The 19520-nt window shown below is 38.4% G+C and overlaps 1 protein-coding gene across 2 annotated transcripts in view; it reads left to right on the top strand.

Moving 5' to 3' along the window:
* The window catches only part of LOC126281617 (putative inorganic phosphate cotransporter), a 433128-nt gene that overhangs the window by 352793 nt on the left and 60815 nt on the right, over window positions 1-19520 (top strand). For both annotated transcript variants that reach the window (XM_049980742.1, XM_049980748.1), the window contains exons 5-6: window positions 430-650; window positions 8899-9048. In XM_049980742.1, the coding sequence (XP_049836699.1) occupies window positions 430-650; window positions 8899-9048 (371 nt within the window). The remainder of the gene's footprint in view (window positions 1-429; window positions 651-8898; window positions 9049-19520) is intronic.

Here is a 19520-nt window from a genome sequence, read left to right as displayed (position 1 = left end):
AGTACCATCAGCAACATTACATTTTTTTGTGTAGTCATTTAACATTTTAGCTAGGTCACTGATATAGGTAAAAATGGAATCAACACCAATACCAAACTTTTTGGAACATCATATTTTATGTTTCCCATTCTGGGTTTAGATTAAAAACTTATACAAGATGTAAAGTTAATCTAAGTATTTTAAAAACTGAAAAATATAAATATTTCTCTTTGTAAGTTTCTGGCTTAAATTAGGATACTATCTGTAAAGGAAACTTTCTTTTCACATTGAATACTGTACCAAAATTGTAACGAATGTTTTATTATTTAGAATTGTCATGAGAATCCACAGTAATAATAATAATAATAATAATAATATTTAGAAGAAGAAAAAGAGGCAGTAACCATGATGAGAAGGACATTTACTGTAAAAGAGTGTTTTCTGTAACAGGGGCTCAGCTGGGAACAATCATATCTATGCCTCTCTCTGGAGTCTTGGCTAGCAGCAGTCTTGGCTGGCCTTCTGTCTTTTATATATTTGGTGGAATTGCTGTGGCATGGGGTATCTTATGTGCGATTGTTGGAGCCAGTAGCCCAGCAAAACACAAATTCATAACTGGTGAAGAGAGAAAATTCATTGAAGAATCTCATACAAACAGATCATCTGATAAGGTATTATTTTCATAATTATAAGGATGTATGAAGCTTTATATATATATATATAAAACTTTTTAAGAAAACTGCTCTGAGTTTCCATATCTCATAAAAATCATCAAGCCAATGTTGTGAATGTCCCTGCAAGTATAAGAGAGTGCTGAATGTTGCTGTAAAATAAATGGAGCTTTCCATCCAGGTCAGTAAGTATGACAGCTGTGTGCATATGTACTGACTGTCACAGTCCGGTAAATCGGTAAATTCTCCTTCATCACCACCTCTTGTTGAGCAGATCCCTCTCAATGTGTGAACTTGCTGTGCTACTACTCTTTCCCCCCCCCCCCCTCCCCCTCCCCCTCCCTACTACAACTACTTTATCTGATTTTATTCCTAAGTGTTTATATGTGCTGTAATAAATATTAACCAGATGATCAGTTTTTAACTCAGTTTAATATTTCCATATTACATTATTCTTAAATTATCATATTAATAGTCTAGTAATTTTTTTTCCAAGGATAAACATTGGGGAGTTTATTACCTCCTTGTGTCTGTTTTATACTTGTTGGTTAAAACAAATTGTTAGATATCCATGTTTGCAAAACAGTTATTTCTAAGTCTTTTTATATCCTAATCAAATTTCAAGGAAACTGTGTCACCTTTTATGGCCTCTCTGTGAGTGCATGACAGTGCATGGTATGCTCGAAAAAGCAATGAGCAAAAATATGTTCTTTTATGTGGATCATATCTCAGTTTCTAGTGATCACAAAGGTAAGGGGTGAAGCGTGTTAGATAGCCTTGGGCTAGTGACTGTTTGCATACCTACCGGAAGAGCTAGCATACTGTAGCTATCCTACTGTACAGGTTCGAAATTTAAACACCACAGACTTCCTCTAGTGCAGACAAACTGAGCAAATCAGTTGGTTCTTTTGCATTAAATGTAGCCAGGGTAGGCCTTAGGTGGCTTATAAAAAGTATGGCTTGTTCATGAGTGCTTTCTGAGAAAGCTCCGAAAAAGAATTTTTAGGTAAGAAAAATATCAGTTGTGGGCATGGTCACTTCTTTAGCTTCTGTTCATGGCAGATTATCAAAATTTTTAACGTATGTTCTTAAGATGATTTTCTAAGGTAACCTTGAAACTTTTTACAATATCATTATTCGTTATCGAGATCCCGAAGTACAAAGTTACCATACTTCTGCAAATAAAATAGGCATGTAATATAAGGTCTGAGGGGTAAATGTAGTTTAAGTGACATAGTGAACACATGGAAAGGGTAGTAGCATCATTGCAAGGGTTCTGAAGTCATCAAACAATGTTTTGAGTGAGTGCTTTTTTACCAGTAAGACTTTATGGTGCACTGTCTCTGTGAAATGGGCACTTGTTGCATATAGAAATATGCCCAAAGTGGTACTGCAGTGACACAAAGTGGACTAAAAAGGTTTTTAACATCCCTGGAAGGAACTTAAAATGATTGCCAAAAATAATGTAAAATTGGAAGGACTGTTCATTCAATAAAATATTTCTAGTAACATTTTTACTCTTTTAGGATACAATTCATAAGATGGACAGATGAATTTCAATCAATGAGCAAAATATCCAGAAAAAAATGTAAAGCAGGCAGTTTTGTGTGGCCTTGTATTATGCATCTTTATTTGTTGTTTGTGTGCCAAAGTATATAAATATGTCAAAGTTTATGATTAAACAGTTGGAACATTACAGAGCTATATAATTCATTTTATATAAGCAGCAAACCTTGCTGTAACAGGGAAAAGATGGGTACCAGTAGAAAAATGCTTCTGCCAGAGCACAAGAAGGGCAAATATGTTCCCCTTTAAAAGATTTTTGACAGAAGAGTGGGGGACCAGCTGCCTTAATTCTCATTCTGCCTCTGTAGCAGCTGAATATAATTTGCACTTTTTTGCGATGTAAGAAAGAAGTAGAGAGACAGAGAGATGAGCAGTGACTGTGGGAGAGAGAACGTGGCAGTGAAAGGGAAACACAGATGGATAATGGCAATAGTAGTGGAAGCCAGAGACAGAGGAGATATTGATAGTGGGTGAGAGTCAGTGGCTGTAAGAGAGACAGACAGAGAAAGAGAGAGAGAGAGAGAGAGAGAGAGGGGGGGGGGGAGAGAGAGAGAGGGAGAGAGAGAGAGAGAGAGAGAGAGAGAGAGAGAGAGAGAGAGAGAGAGAGAGAGAAACCATATACACTCCTGGAAATTGAAATAAGAACACCGTGAATTCATTGTCCCAGGAAGGGGAAACTTTATTGACACATTCCTGGGGTCAGATACATCACATGATCACACTGACAGAACCACAGGCACATAGACACAGGCAACAGAGCATGCACAATGTCGGCACTAGTACAGTGTATATCCACCTTTCGCAGCAATGCAGGCTGCTATTCTCCCATGGAGACGATCATAGAGATGCTGGATGTAGTCCTGTGGAACGGCTTGCCATGCCATTTCCACCTGGCACCTCAGTTGGACCAGCGTTCATGCTGGATGTGCAGACCGCGTGAGACGACGCTTCATCCAGTCCCAAACATGCTCGATGGGGGACAGATCCGGAGATCTTGCTGGCCAGGGTAGTTGACTTACACCTTCTAGAGCACGTTGGGTGGCACGGGATACATGCGGACGTGCATGGTCCTGTTGGAACAGCAAGTTCCCTTGCCGGCCTAGGAATGGCAGAACGATGGGTTCGATGACGGTTTGGATGTACCGTGCACTATTCAGTGTCTCCTGAACGATCACCAGAGGTGTACGGCCAGTGTAGGAGATCGCTCCCCACACCATGATGCCGGGTGTTGGCCCTATGTGCCTCAGTCGTATGCAGTGCTGATTGTGGCGCTCACCTGCACGGCGCCAAATACGCATATGACCATCATTGGCACCAAGGCAGAAGCGACTCTCATTGCTGAAGACGACACGTCTCCATTCGTCCCTCCATTCACGCCTGTCGCGACACCACTGGAGGCGGGCTGCACGATGTTGGGGCATGAGCGGAAGACGGCCTAACGGTGTGCGGGACCGTAGCCGAGCTTCATGGAGACAGTTGCGAATGGTCCTCGCCGATACCCCAGGAGCAACAGTGTCCCTAATTTGCTGGGAAGTGGCGGTGCGGTCCCCTACGGCACTGCGTACGATCCTACGGTCTTGGCGTGCATCCGTGCGTTGCTGTGGTCCGGTCCCAGGTCGACGGGCATGTGCACCTTCCGCCGACCACTGGCGACAACATCGATGTACTGTGGAGACCTGACGCCCCCCGTGTTGAGCAATTCGGCGGTACGTCCACCCGGCCTCCCACATGCCCACTATACGACCTCGCTCAAAGTCCATCAACTGCACATACGGTTCACGTCCATGCTGTCACGGCATGCTACCAGTGTTAAAGACTGCGATTGAGCTCCGTATGCCAAGGCAAACTGACTGACACTGACGGCGGTGGTGCACAAATGCTGCGCAGCTAGCGCCATTCGACGGCCAACACCGCGGTTCCTGGTGTGTCCGCTGTGCCGTGCGTGTGATCATTGCTTGTACAGCCCTCTCGCAGTGTCCGGAGCAAGTATGGTGGGTCTGACACACCGGTGTCAATGTGTTTCCTTTTTTCCATTTCCAGGAGTGTATATGCTTGGGGGCTCTGGACCCTCCCAGACTGGCGAACTTTAATACAGTACATAGCCATAGATGGAATTTGGACCAAAAATTTAAACATGTGAATACAATGGAAAAAATTAGTGGAACCCCCCACAGTCTGTGAGCTGCCAAGGTTTGGTGGGGATAGTGGCAGTGGGAAAGAAAGACAAAAGTGTAAGTGAGAGAGAAGACACTGGCAGCAGGATATACTGTAAATCAGTGAGGGCTAAAAATAGACAATTGGAGAGATACTTACACAGACAGTGGTAGTAAGAGGGAGATGGTGAATATGAAGGCTTAAATACAATGGGAGACTGAGTAGAAGGATTTAGAAAGTTCTGTGTTAAAAGAGCACAAATATGTTTTGGTGTATAAGGCAGAATGAGGATTGAGGCAGCTGGTTCTCCATTTTTCTGTCTGTATATTGTAAAGAGGAACAAATTTGCCATTTTGTGCTCCAACAGGACCATTTTTTCACTGGTACAATTTTATTTGAACCTCAAAGTTTTTATTTCTTCTCCATGGATTTTAATTCCTACTCCAAATTTTTCTTTTCTTCCCTTTACTGCTTGCACAATATACAGATTGAATAACATTGGGCATAGGCTACAACCCTGTCTCACTCCCTTCCCAACCACTGCTTCCCTTTCATGCCCCTCAACTCTTATAACTGACATCTGGTTTCTGAACAAATTGTAAATAGCCTTTCACTCTCTTTATTTTACGCCTGCCACCTTCAGAATTTGAAAGACTGTATTCCAATCAACATTGTCAAAAGCTTTCTCTAAGTCTACAAATGCTAGAAACATAGGTTTGCCTTTCCTTAATCTATTTTCTCAGATAAGTTGTAGTGTCAGTATTGCCTCACGTGTTCCAACATTTCTAGGGAATCCAAACTGATCTTCCCCGAGGTCGGCTTCTACCAGTTTTTCCACTCGTCTGTAAGGAATTTGAGTTAATATTTTGCAGCTGTGACTTATTAAGTTGATAGTTCAGTAATTTTGACATCTGTCAACACCTGCTTTCTTTGGGATTGGAATTATTATATTCTTCTTGAAGTCTAAAGGTATTTCGCCTGTCTCATACATCTTGCTCACTAGATGGTAGAGTTTTGTCAGGGCTGGCTCTTTCAAGGCTGTCAGTAGTTCTAATGGAATGTTGTCTACTCCAAGGGCCTTGTTTCGACTTAGGTCTTTCAATGCTCTGTCAAACTCTTCATGCAGTATCATATCTCCTATTTCATCTTGGTATGATGCCTCTTGAAATACCGAATACTTTAGCTATCTTGGTTGCGGAAACACCCATCATACGAGCACCAACAATATGCCCACATCTGATTCACTTAGCTCAGGCATAATGCACCTACAACTACAAAGAACACTTTTCTCACCGCAACTGAAACTTGCAATATATTGAGGACATTGCACATTTGCTGTTCATGGTTAGATAAAGCAATGCCAACTGCAGGCTTGGCTAGCAACTACTGTTATGGTCAGGTATTCATTTCTCTCAGTGTTTCCCTATTTTTGTTCAACCCCTGTACGTTTACAGGGGTTACGAAACAAAATTTGTAATGGGGTAGAGGATTTCTGTTGGCTGGACACAACATGTTATCTTGGATGGAGAGTAATTAGCAGAAGTAGATGTATATGTGTGTCGCAGGGAACTGTGTTGGGACCTCTGTTGTTCATCTTGTATATTAATGATCTGGTAGTGGACAATATTAACTGCAGCCTCAGTCTTTTCATAAATAATACAGCTGTCTATAATGAATCTCAGTCAACTCATACAAACACCTGGGTGTAATGGTTTGTAGGGATATGAAACAGAATGATCACAGAGGCTTATTCACTTGTAACACAGCTGGCAAATTTGGTTTGTTGGCAGGATATGGAGAAACTGCAGTCTGTCTATAAATGAGACTGCTGACAAGTCACTTGCGAATCTTGACTTAGAAGATTGCTCAAGTGTGTGGGACCCATTCCAAATACACTGAAGAGCCAAAGAAACTAGTACATCTGCCCAGTATCATGCAGGGCTCCTGCGAGCATGTGAAGACTCTGCTGTCCCTCTTCCTCCCTGCCCCAATCTCCTCCATAACCCATGTAGTCGAATTAAGTCGGGTGATGCTGAGGGAATTAGATTAGGAAATGAGACACTTAAAGTAGTAAAGGAGTTTTGCTATTTGGGGAGCAAAATAACTGTTGATGGTCGAAGTAGGGAGGATATAAAATGTAGACTGGCAATGGCAAGGAAAGCGTTACTGAAGAAGAAAAATTTGTTAACATCAAGTATAGATTTAAATATCAGGAAGTCTTTTCTGAAAGTATTTGTATGGAATGTTTCCATCTATCAAAGTGAAACATGGACGATAAACAGTTTAGACAAGAAGAGAAGAGAACCATTTGAAACGTGGTGCTACAGAAGAATGCTGAAGATTAGATGGGTAGATCATGTAAAAAATGAGGAGATACTGAACAAAATTGGGGAGAAGATGAATTTGTGGCACAACTTGACTAGAAGAAGGGATCGGTTGGTAGGGCATGTTCTGAGGCATCAAGGGATCACCAGTATTGGAGGGCAGCGTGGAGGGTAAAAATCATAGAGGAAGACCAAGAAATGAATGCACTAAACAGATTCAGAAGGATGTAGGTTGCAGTAGGTACTGAGAAATTAAGAAGCTTGCACAGGATAGAGTAGCATGGAGAGCTGCATCAAACCAGTCTCTGGACTGAAGACCACAACAACAACATACTAAGGATTTATACGGCATACAGGGAAAGCAGAATAATTCCATCCGCTAAGTCACAATGTGGTCAGAAGCCTGTGTTGAGTGATCATGGCGGAAAGTCGTTGAAGAAGATTTTGACGAAAAATAAATAGGATGCCAGCTACAAAAGTCACTGCAGAACTGAATGTCACACTCGCAAACCAAGTTAGCATGAAACCAACATGTCGGGAGCTCCATAAGCTGGGAATTTCGGTATAAGCTGGAATTCCAAAACAACAATTCAGTTATGCATATGCCCATGACAGGAAAACATTGTGCCAATGCTATAAGACCTGAACTAAGGAGCAGTGGAAGAAAGTTATTTGCTTAAATGACTCCTGTTTCATGCTATTTCCAGCGTCCAGCCAAGTATACATCTGGTGTACACCATCCCAAGCCTGTGATGCAGAGTGCTTGTTGCCAAAAGTGAAAAAAAGGTGGGGGTACAGTGATGGTTTGTGCAGCTATATAATGGCCCCTGTGGTTACTCTGCAGGATCACATTACTTCCAAGGATTACATGAAGATTTTGGCTGATCAGGTTCATCCCATGGCACAATATTTGTTTTGCAGTGGTGACACTGTGTTCCAAGATGACAGGCCCCCTGTTCACATTTCTCACATAATCCATGACTGGTTTTGTGACCATGATGATAAATTGTTGCATCTTCCCTAGGTACTGCAGTCACCAGTTCAATATTAGTGAGCCTTTGTGGTACACATGGCAAAGAAGCTATGATGGCTATCCTCCTCCATCATTGTTACCTGAACTTGCCACTATTTTGCAGGAAGAATACTATAAGATTCCCATGAAAACCATACAGGACCCTTATTTACCCACTCCAAGACGATCAGATTCTGTTTTCAAGGGCAACAGCTTTCCTACGTTGTATTAGGCGTAGTGACATGTTGTGTTCTGGTATTTCAGTATTTTTGCCCACCCCTGTATTTTAGTGAACAAATACTGGTGTGGTATTGAGTCAGATGTTTTATAGAGATCAAGAAATATGGCATTTCCATGATTTCCTTTACTCATGGCTTTCAGGGTGCTACATGAGGAAAGCACATATTGGGTTTTGCATGATTGATGTTTTTGGAATGCTCACTGTTTGGCATGCAGATATAATTCTATTTCACAAACAACAGGCAGACATAAATGAGATTGGATGATAGTTTTGTGGATCATTACTATTGTGCTTCTTGTACATAGTTTTTTCCTTTCAAGGAATCTGTGCTATGTTGTGGATTAAATGAGAACAAACTCGGCATCAAATTCAGTATATAGTCTGATAGGGATCTCACTGGGCCATGGAGTCAATGAAGTTCAGCAATTTTAGCTGCACTCAGTACCACTGATTATAATAATTGTATTATCACTCAAATATTTTGTGGCACAAGAAATAAACTGAAGAGTAAATCTGTATCTTTTACATAAAGTAACATTTGGAAACTGAATTGGACAGCCTTTCGTTCTCAACCTGTCCAATAAGCCTCTGCTGACTTGAGTTTTTGGGTGGGTCTTTTTTATAAATTTTCCTATTTCCTAACACTCACCAATCCTTTCCTTCTCTCTCTGCCTTTCCCTTCAACCATTCTGCCAGTAGAGATCACTGAATCCAAAAGCTCATGCATTTACAAATTTTTTGTGCGTTTTCTCCTAGCATTATTTTTTTTTTGGTCTATGTATATTATGTTTTTGTACTACCTTGTGGTAGTAGCAATGTGACCCAATAGTGTACTGTGTTTGTTTTGGGCACTATATTTTGACCCGTGTTATTTGGACAATTACTTTAATGTACAATGTAGTACTAATACTTCTACTACATGATGTTACAACCAAAATTAATACATTTCAGAGATATTCAACTCCTTGGTTTTCTATTATTACATCACCTCCCATGATAGCACTCACAATTGTCCATGCTTGCCAGTGCTGGGGATTTTGGACACTTCTGACAGAAATGCCAACTTACATGGCTGACATCCTTGATTTTGACATTTCTAAGGTAAGTGCACATAATTATTATTCTCACATGTATGCCTCATGGCGTTCAAGGAATTTTTCCATTTCTTTCACATAAGTTCTACTGCTTTCTTCATATTCATACTTGAAATGCACTGAGATTGAATATGTGTTTATTTATTTATTTATCTTCACATTTACAGCTTATTATCTAGCAAATTAAAATGAGGCCAAACGGTCACTTTTTGTGGATAGGAATAAATGTGCACATTAATTATTTATTCATGGTTCTTATAAATAAACACTTTTTAAAAAGAACAAAGTTGCAAAAAGTTTCACTTTAATTTTTGCATCTAGTTAGTTCAACACTGATATGGCACGTGATACTTTTGGTAGGGAAGACAAGTTTTCAAAAACAATCAGTTAATTATACTCATCTGTATTTGAAGACAGCAAGAGGTTGGCAGTGGCATCTAGTAGGTCTCAGGTGTTTGACTAGTTTGAATGAAACATATATTTGTTCTTTTCCAGTTAGTTATTGTCCTTTCAAGTTACTGCATGATATCTTCATAAAATTTTACAAAATATTTCCAATACAATGCAGACAGCAAAACACTACAGAAGACAACTTTGATGAATTTCACAATTTTACATATGCTGCTACTGAACTAAATATCATGTCCAAAGAGCCACTGTCACACTTCACATTAATATTTGTATGTTAGGTATTTGTGCTAGATGTTTCTCATAGATCACAGATTTTTAATTGAAACAGAGATTTAAACACAGGCGTACATTTTTTGTGTATAGAAAACTTAGGACAGTCAAACAGTGGCAATAATGGTTTTAGATGATTGCATTTTTTGATTAGAAACTTTTACAAATCTAAATTTTTTGAGACCATGTACATCTTAACAAATGTGCTTTTTGACATACTAAAAGGTTTTTTCAATGTGGTATATTACAATTATTTTTTGTAGCTTTGTATTTTTTTACGTAGATACATCACTTCTAATGAAACAAACTGTATAACTGTAGTCATAAAAGTGAAAACTAAAATTATATAATAAATTTCCACATAATGATTAGAGTAAATTTATTTTAAAATTTGTAGTATGACATGTTGCAACTAACATTTTAACAGGAGGTCTAAAAGATAACTGATTACTTATTTCACACACACTGGTAATCTTTGAGAACATTTCTCATGGAGAACAATGGTTTATTTTACTTGAAAATGAACATGAATGGTTACAACTGCAATAAACTTCTTTTTTTTATTTTTTTTATAAAGTTCTCTGTTTTGGTTTAATTTAGACCATCTTCAGACGTATCAACATAATGGTAGATAGTGGTGGTGAACAGAGCAGGCATTATGACTCCACAAATGAGTATTTGTGGAATCATAGCACTGCGACTTCACAAGTTTTGTGGAGTTGTAGCACCAACTCCATTCAGCACTACTGTCTACCGTCATGGTGGTAGGTCTGAAGATGGTCTAAAACAGCCCAAAACTGGTAACCTCATGAAGAAGAAGTTTCTTGTGGTTGTGATTGTCCATGTTAATTTTCACATACATTACATTTTTATTTGTTCCAAATGGAGTAATAGCATGACAAAATTTGTTTGAGAAAAACTATGTTTCTGTATCGTATAAACACGATTGATAGGAGTGCTCACATTAATTCTGACAAGTTAAAGTAATTTGGTTTCTGCATAAGCCCTTATATCTTGTGGAATTCATGTGTAAACATATATTTGAACTAAAAACCCGGAACTATATCACATGATACAATTTGAGGTTGGTATTGGTCTCTTCATTTTGTTAGTTTTTGCCTAATTCTTGGTAATTTATACTTTCTAGCCACTCATATTCGTTATTGGGGCCCAGATTTTTAGAAAATGAATTTTAGTCCTTCATTTTCTTGGAATAGCAGTTTTTAGGTTCAAACAAACTGTTTTGGCATATTTGGAATCTTTTAATAAAAATATAATGAAGACTAATATTAGAATACGAAAGTTTTATTGTAATTATGACACAGTTATTCTTGTTATTTACAGAAAGCAAAAATTGACTGTTCTTTATATAGGCACTTCAAAATGCAAAAAAGTTGAGATATTTACCAATGCTACAGTGGTCTTTTCGTAGTACTTTGACGAAAAGTCTTCTACTGAGAAAATTCTTCTTGTGTGTCACTGACATACAAACACACTTGAAATGTGTACCTGTCTATGAGCACAATCCATATCCTAATCTGCAGTTAACAAGAAATTTGCTATTGCATTTTGATATTGCAGCACACAGTTAACCACATTTCTAAGTTTTGCAAAGTGAAACTTTTTCTTTTGTTTCTCAGTGCATTTTTGTAGGCTGAGAACAATCTCTCTATAGCACAAGAGGTCAATGATGCATATTTCACCAACATTTACTTGTGATCCCCAATACAGTACACCTTTCAACTTCTCCGTCTGAACAACTGTGGACATTTTCATCATACGTTCATATCTCAGATTCCTCTGAAGAATAATCCATTATTTAGTGATGTATGCTGTACCCAATGAGTCAGATATTTCCTCCAGATACATCTGCATGTCAGAGATAACATCCACAGCATCTTTCACTGGTAGAGATGTGGGCTCAGGGCATTGAATTGCAACAGGTAGATGTTGAAAGTAATCTCCTAAAAATTCCAAGGATGCGACATTCATTTTGTTCTCAAGGGCCATCTTGTCTTTTACAATAAAAGCTGATTCACTAGAGTCAAATGTGTACACTACCTCTTTGACTTTTTGGTAGTACTCTGTATAATATAAATCTGTCAAGAGCCAGCTGCACCAACGTGTAAGCATGAGTTCAGGTGGGAAGGGAATGCTTGAAGCTATTTCCTTAAAATACTGAGTGCACAAAGGAGCTCTGAAAAATACTGCATTTGGTATTGTTAACCTCAGGAAAATTATTTGTGACTTCCTTTGTTAGACAGTGTAGGCCAAGAGTAAGGTAGGTGTAATAAGTGATATGCAATGAATCATACTAGGACAGAATTCCTTCATTGTTGTTCCTGCCTTTAACATATGCATAGCACAGTCTGTTAGTAATAGCAAAAATTTATCATCCCTATCTTCTCCTGGCCACAGGATGTGCATGGCATCCCTGGCAGTGGAGACTGCAGTTTTGTGATTCATGTTCACCAATTCTTTACAGTGGAGTAGGTGGGGTTTTCCTGGTGTCATGGAATCTTATTTCCTCATGACGATATTAGCTATAAAGTTACCCAACTGTCAGTGGTCTTGCCAATTGAAAATGAAATATAATGGTCACCAATGTATGTTTTAATACCAGCAATAGCCTTTTCATACATCAGGTCTAAATCATTTTTGCACAATGTTGACTCATCTGGAATATTGCAGTCATTGAAGGTCTCCAAGAAGCCCTTAAAGGTAGGGTTCTTTAACACACTCCATGGCACATTAGTTGACACTAAAGTGCTACACAAGTTTAGATTAAAGCTGTGCTCTACACTACTTGTCATACAGGAAATTGATGGTTGAATCTATTGTTTATTCTTTTTCCTAGTGATGCTCATATAGTTAGCTGCAGTATCTTTCCGTTGAAGGAAATGTGACTTTTTATCATGGTTTACCAAAATTAAAACAAACAAACATCAAGGAGATGGCAGTAGCTAAAAAATATGTATATTAGCACATAAAATGGTAACTTCAATAGAACTGTGTATGCACTTCAGAAAACAAATTGTAAATTTTGATTTGAAAGTCTGAAGGAAGAAGACTGACTAGCCCAAAGACTGGTAGAGAAAATGATTGATAAAAATAACATGTTTACTTACTTGTTTTTGACAGGCTTGGTAAAAAATTACCCAGTTGGCAGCGTTACTCAATCTATTGCTTCCAAGACCAACTTTTGATGATTTGTGTTTAGCAGGCATGACAAAATTACACTTAAAGCACACTACTCAATAGGAGTCAACACAATATCCAAATTTCCTTTGCAATTACAAAAATAAATAGACACAAGTGTCACTGATTTGTTCCTTTAATATATCTCTCTATTGGTAGATGACATTTAAGTAAAGACTAGCTAAGTTTTTCCAAGTGCAATGGCATAGGGACATATTCTGAAAGCGACAATGCGCCATACCCTATGTTGATTACAGAGTGTGCTGTATTTATTATACGTTCCAGATTACAAAAATAAGTAGACTCAGGTGTCACCAATGCAGCTGCTTGGTGACACATTATCGAGTTATAAAGACAAGCAACAGTATGCCATACAAATTCTTAGTTTCAGTGCAGTGCATAAATGTATTCATTATGTCATTTCTTAAAATGTACAAATTCACATTATTGAGTTTCCCTAATACTAATACAAATGGAAATGAGCGTTGGTGTCATTGGCTGGGAGGTCCATTGTGGGGCAGGTCTGGCCACCTTGGTGGAGGTCTTAATAAATTCGACACCACATTGGGTGACCTGTGCACCAGATTGGGATGAAATAATGCTGAAGACAACACAACACCTAGTCCCTGAGTGGAGAAAATCTTTGACCCAACCGGGAATCGAACCCGGGCCTGTAGGATGGCAGTCCATCACACTGACCACGCAGCTATCGGGGCGGACAATACTAATACAGAAAATCTATCTAAAAACCATGTTTTTCTGCAAAAGTTCTCTTTAGCCTCTACCTTTTCTTTGAAAGTGCTATTTAGCCCCTTTTATACCTTTAAGTATGATTTAGCCCTTTTTTAGGTTTTATAAGGTTAGAACCTTCAAATCTGGGCTCTATTCATTATTATGTGGTTATCCTCAGACCTCAATTACATTTATTTATTTATCTGCAAAATCATGTTCATGATGTGGGATAGAAGTTCTAACAATGCAGAGCTGAAAAATCTACTCACCAAGCAGCAACAAAACATGCACATAAAAAACAGGTTTATAATTATGCAAACTTTCAGAGGCAGTGGCTCCTTCTTCTGGCAGAAGAGCTGTAGGACAACGAAGAGGGGTGAAGGAAAAGTATCGAAGAGGTCTAGAAAAAGGGGTACAGTTTGGAAAAGTCGCGCAGAACTGTGGATCAGGGGAGGGTTAGCAGATGGGTTGAAATGGAAAGATTGGTTATTGGGGATGGCACCAGATGAGATTTGAAAACCTGAGAGCTTAAAGGCAGAAGACAGGGTAATATGGAAGACAGAGATTACTACTAAAACATTATGTATGAGTTAATAAGAGTGAAAAGCTAAGTGTATTGCACATAACAAAGGTGGGAGGGGAATGGCAAAAAATAGACAGATAAGAGAATGAAAGATGTAAAAAACTAAAATGGAGTGAAGAAAGGAGTAGCTATTGTGAAGAAATGCTGAGACTGAAGAAATTAATGTAAATTAAGACCAGGCAGGTGGCGAGAACCAAGGACATGTTGTAGCGCTAGTTCCCACCTGTGAAGTTATGGGAAACTCGTGTGTGCAGGAAGAATCCAGATGGCGCATGAGGTGAAACAGACACCAAGGTCACGACTGTCATGTTGTAGAGGATGTCTGCCAATGCCCATTCATCCTAAGTGATAATTTGTTGGTAGTCATGCTGCTGTAGAAGGTCAAACAATCTTTACATAACAGTTGCTATATATGATATATATCATTTCACGTGTGGTTCTCCACTTTGATACTATATGTTTAGCCAGTTACAGGGCTGGTACAGGTGGTGATAAGAGGATGCATAGGGCAAGTCTTGCAGTGGGTACAGTCACAGGGGTAGGAACCATAGGGTAGGGAGATGGATGCAGAAAGAGCATAGGGTTTGACAAGGATATTGCGGAGATTGGGATGGTGATGAAAACTATTCTATGTGTGGTGGGAAAAATCTCAGACAGAATGGTTCTCATTGCAGAGGATGATTTTAGGACATTATGGTCTTGTTGAAGTAGATAATTAATACATTCCAGACCAGGATAATACTGAGCAACAAGTAATGTTCTCCAAAGCTGTTTTTTGGAGGGATCAAACTTCAGAGCACACCACTTGTCACTCAGCAATCTCCTAGTTTGGAATGTATTAATCACCTGCTTTGACAAGGCCATGACTTCCTAAAATCATGCTCTGAAATGAGATCTGTTCTGTCTGAGACTTTGCCCACCACACCTAGAATAGATTTTTGTCATCTATACTTGATGTTAACAAATTTCTCTTCTTCAGAAACGCTTTCCTGCCCATAGCCAGTCTACATTTTATATCCTCTCTACTTTGACCATCATCAGTTATTTTGCTCCCCAAATAGCAAAACTCATCTACTACTTTAAGTATCTCATTTCCTAATCTAATTCCCTCAGCATCATATGATTTAATTTGACTACATTCCATTATCCTAATTTTGTTTTGTTGATGTTCATCTTATAACTTCCTTTCAAGAAACTGCCCATTCCATTCAACTGCTCTTCCAGGTCCTTTGCTAGCTCTGACAGCTATGCCCTTGAGTATATACAATTTTTTCTATTATTTTTGACACAGTTGGGAGTAGAGATATTGGTTGGCAGTTGTTGACCTCATGCTTGTCCTCTTTCTTGTGTAATGGAACTATTTTGGAGGTTTTGAGTAGTTGAGTGAAAATGCCAGTACCCATGGAGCTCTTGGTTATGTTTGCAAAGTGATTGTACAGGGTTCATTATAAAGCTAGGTAAACCATCAACATCAGACAGGAAAGAATTTTTCATATCCCTAATAATTAGGAGAACCTTTTTCAAAGCCGCAGGTATTAGAATTTTTACTCTTTGGAGAGAAAGATTTTGTTGGTGGAGAGTGACCAACTGAAAGACTTAGCAATTTCAAAAAAGGGTGTATTGAATGTATCATAAATATATTTGGTGATTATTACATTAAAGAGATTCTGATCTTTTCTGTTTGATATCAGTTTGTAAGGTTTCTCTGACAATATCCCACATGGCTTTACATTTGTTATGCAAATCATTTATGTAGGCTTTATTTGCTAGTTGTTTTGGTTTAGATATTACTTTATGAAGGATATTCTTGAATGTTTGAAATAACTGTGCAAAACTTGAATCATCTGTTTTTACACTTGGCTCATACTGTGACCTCTTAATCTTACATGGCATTCTTATATCCTTTGTCATCCACCTATTATCCATTTTTCTGTGTGAGTATTGTACTTTGTTTTGTTTTACTGGGAAGACCATATTGAAATGATGACCCAGTATGTCAGGGGTAGTAAAGTTTTCATATCTACATCATCTTCATTGGTCTGAGAATGGAGTAAATTTTTAAACATGCTAGTATTGCTAGCATCTACGATGTGCCTTCTGGTGAGATTACAGCCAACTTAGCCACTGTGTAATAAATGGGGAACATTGTTGCTTCCTCCACAACAAGTGCAATGAATATTACCTATGATTGTTATCCAAGATTGACACTTAAGACTTCTGCAGAACAGTACAAGCTGGCAGTTAACAACTTCAGGTTCATTGCAGAACTGTGCATCATCCACATCACTGTGGTTGAGGTGCAGGGCTTATAGTAGCCATTAAGATAAATGAAAAATAATCACAGTAATTTTGTAACTTTGTTGTTAGTTAACTGGTGTATATGTGAAAAAACAAATATAAAGACAAACTATTTTGTAAAGGTGTCAGTACATTATTAAACAGTTAATATTCATTGCTCAGATTTATTGAAATTCACAACAGATAGAGTAGTATTAACAGCAGGCATTGGAATCCTTGAACTGCTGTACCATAACATAAGACACCATCCACGAAACTAGTACATATCTCATTTGTATGAAAAAATTCAACACTAATGCTTTCAAAAGAACAAATGAGAATTGAATGACAAATAATGCTTTGATAAATAGTCTTAAGTGACTGGATGGGAGTGATTTAGTAAATGAGAAACTGAGTTTCTTTAGAATTTCTTGTTTAATGAGGTACTACCATTTTTTTATTTGATAGGCAGATAACTGGATCACCTTTGACAATGAGGATTAAGTTTCATGAAGGCATCACATAAGAACCCAACTTCTGGCTCCACAACCAGCTCTTCATTACCATCTGGATATCTTCATTGGAGCAATAGTAGTACCTACAAAAGCCTTTTACCTTTTCGGAAAGAGATGAAAATTACAGGGTGCCAAATGTGGACTGTATAGCAGATGCAGTGTTGTCACAAGTATGTCACCTAAGCTCTTCCATGATGACATTTAGTTTATGGCCTGGCATTCTCTTGTTACAACAAAACATTCTCATTCTCCCCTCGAATTTTCCTGAGGCACTTTTTTACAGGTCAAAGACACTCTTCTCATATTCTCTTGTGAAATTTGTTATTTGCTGAAAATGTTCATACAGTTCTTTGTTTGTCACACAATTTCAATGTTTCAAGCCTGTCGGCCTTAGCTGTATTTACGCAGCACCACACAGTGCTAACATCAACACATACATTGTCCTAAACTGCTTTGACACATAATTTTGTTGTTGGGAAGGTGTTGATAGCATATTGTTTCAGTTGCACTGACTAGCTCCCATTGACTGCTCCAATTTGACCACAATAACAATGCATCAAATCGCAGCAGTAGCTTGCAGTTAACTGAGTTGCACGTAGACTCCTCACAACTTACTGAAATCAGTTAGATCTCAGTGCTCCATCTATTGAGGAATACAGTGCATAGAGGCATTACCTATCACTCAAACCTCCAACAGTTATGTATTACGTAATGTCTGAGGTTTTCTTGGGACTATCTTTCAAGGAATTTAAAGTCATGACATCAGGAACTGTGTATTAGACAATCAATTCCATAGCTATGAAACATCAAATAGAGATGATTTTCATAGAGAAATACTCACAACCTTGTATCAAAAAAGGTACTTTTTATCAGCCAAAATATTCTATTCATTGCTTACCTAAGTAAATAAAAAAATCTGGGTTCCACATATTTTTAAAAAAGTCAAGTAATATTAATTAGCAACAGTTCTTATAGCACTGAACAATGCATGAATCAGCAGCATTGAAAATAGAGCAGCTAATTTCCTTCACTATAGTGAAGAGAACTGCTTAGTTTAAGAAATATATTTACATAAAATATAGTAACATGCCTTCCACTATGCTAATTTATATTATGATTGTTTTATGTGTGTGGCAGCTATATCTACATCTGTACTCTGCAAACCACTGTGAAGTGCATGGCGGATGGTATGTAATATTGTACCAGTTATTAGGGTTTCTCTCCATTCCATTCACATATGGAGCATAGGGAGAATGATTATTTCAATGCAGTAATTATTCTAATCTTATACTCATGATTCCTACAGTGTAATATGTAGGGGGGGGGGGGGGTAGTATTATCCTAGAGTCATCATTTAATGCTGGCCCTTGAAACCTTGTTAACAGACTTTCTCAGGATAGTTCATGTCTGTCTTCAAGAGTCCAGTTGCTTCAGTATCTCTGTGACAGTCTCCCATGGGTCAAACAAACCCACCATTCATGCTGCTCTTTTCTATACACAATCAATATTACTGTAAGTCCTGTTTGCTATGGGTCTCACACACTTGTGCAGTGTTCTAGAACCGGCCACAAAAGTGATGTGTAAGCAATCTCCATAGTAAACTCATTACACTTTTGCAGTATTCTACCAATAAACATGCTTTACCCACTACTGAGCCTGTGTGATCATTCCATTTCATATCCCTACAAAATTACACCCCCAAATTTGTATGAGTTGACTGATTCTAACAGTGACCCATTAGTACTATATTCATAAGCTACTACATTTTTTTGTTTTGTGAAGCACGTAATTTTACATTTGGAACATTTAAAGCAAGTTGCCAGTCTTTACACCACCGTGAAATCTTCCGCAGCTTCTTTCAGACAGCTTCTTTATAGATAACAGCATCATCTGCAATAAGTCTGAGATTACTATTTACATTGTCTGCAAGGTCTTTAGTATACACCATGAACAGCAAGGGTCCCAACACACTTCCTTGGGGCACACCTGAAGTTACTTCTATATCTGACAATGACCCTCCATCCAAGACAACATGCTGTTTCTTCCCTACCAAAAGGTCCTCAATCCAGTCACAAATTTCACTTGATACCCCATATGATTGTACTTTTGACAATAAGTGTAGATGTGGTACTGATTCAAATGCTTTTTGAAAATCAGGAAATACTGCATCTACCTGACTGCCTTGATCCAAAGCTTTCAGTATATCATATGAGAAAAATGTGAGTTGGAAAAAATGTGAGTTGGATTGCATATGATTGATGTTTTTGGAATCCATGCTGCTTGGCATTGAGGAGGTCATGCTGTTCAAGATTTTTCATTATGTTTGAGCTCAAAATATGATTTCAGATTCCACAACAAAAGGATGTCAAGGATACTGGATGGTAATTTTGTGGGCCACTTCTACTACCCTTCTTGTAGATGGGTGTGACCTGTGCTTTTTTTCCAGCAATTGGGCATGGTTTTTTTGTTCAACGGAGCTGTGATGATAGATTA

The sequence above is a fragment of the Schistocerca gregaria genome, chromosome 1 (genome assembly GCF_023897955.1).
Source record: "Schistocerca gregaria isolate iqSchGreg1 chromosome 1, iqSchGreg1.2, whole genome shotgun sequence".
NCBI lineage: Eukaryota > Metazoa > Arthropoda > Insecta > Orthoptera > Acrididae > Schistocerca > Schistocerca gregaria.
The sequence above is the reverse complement of the archived record's forward strand: the minus strand, read 5'-3'. Positions and strand labels throughout refer to the sequence as shown.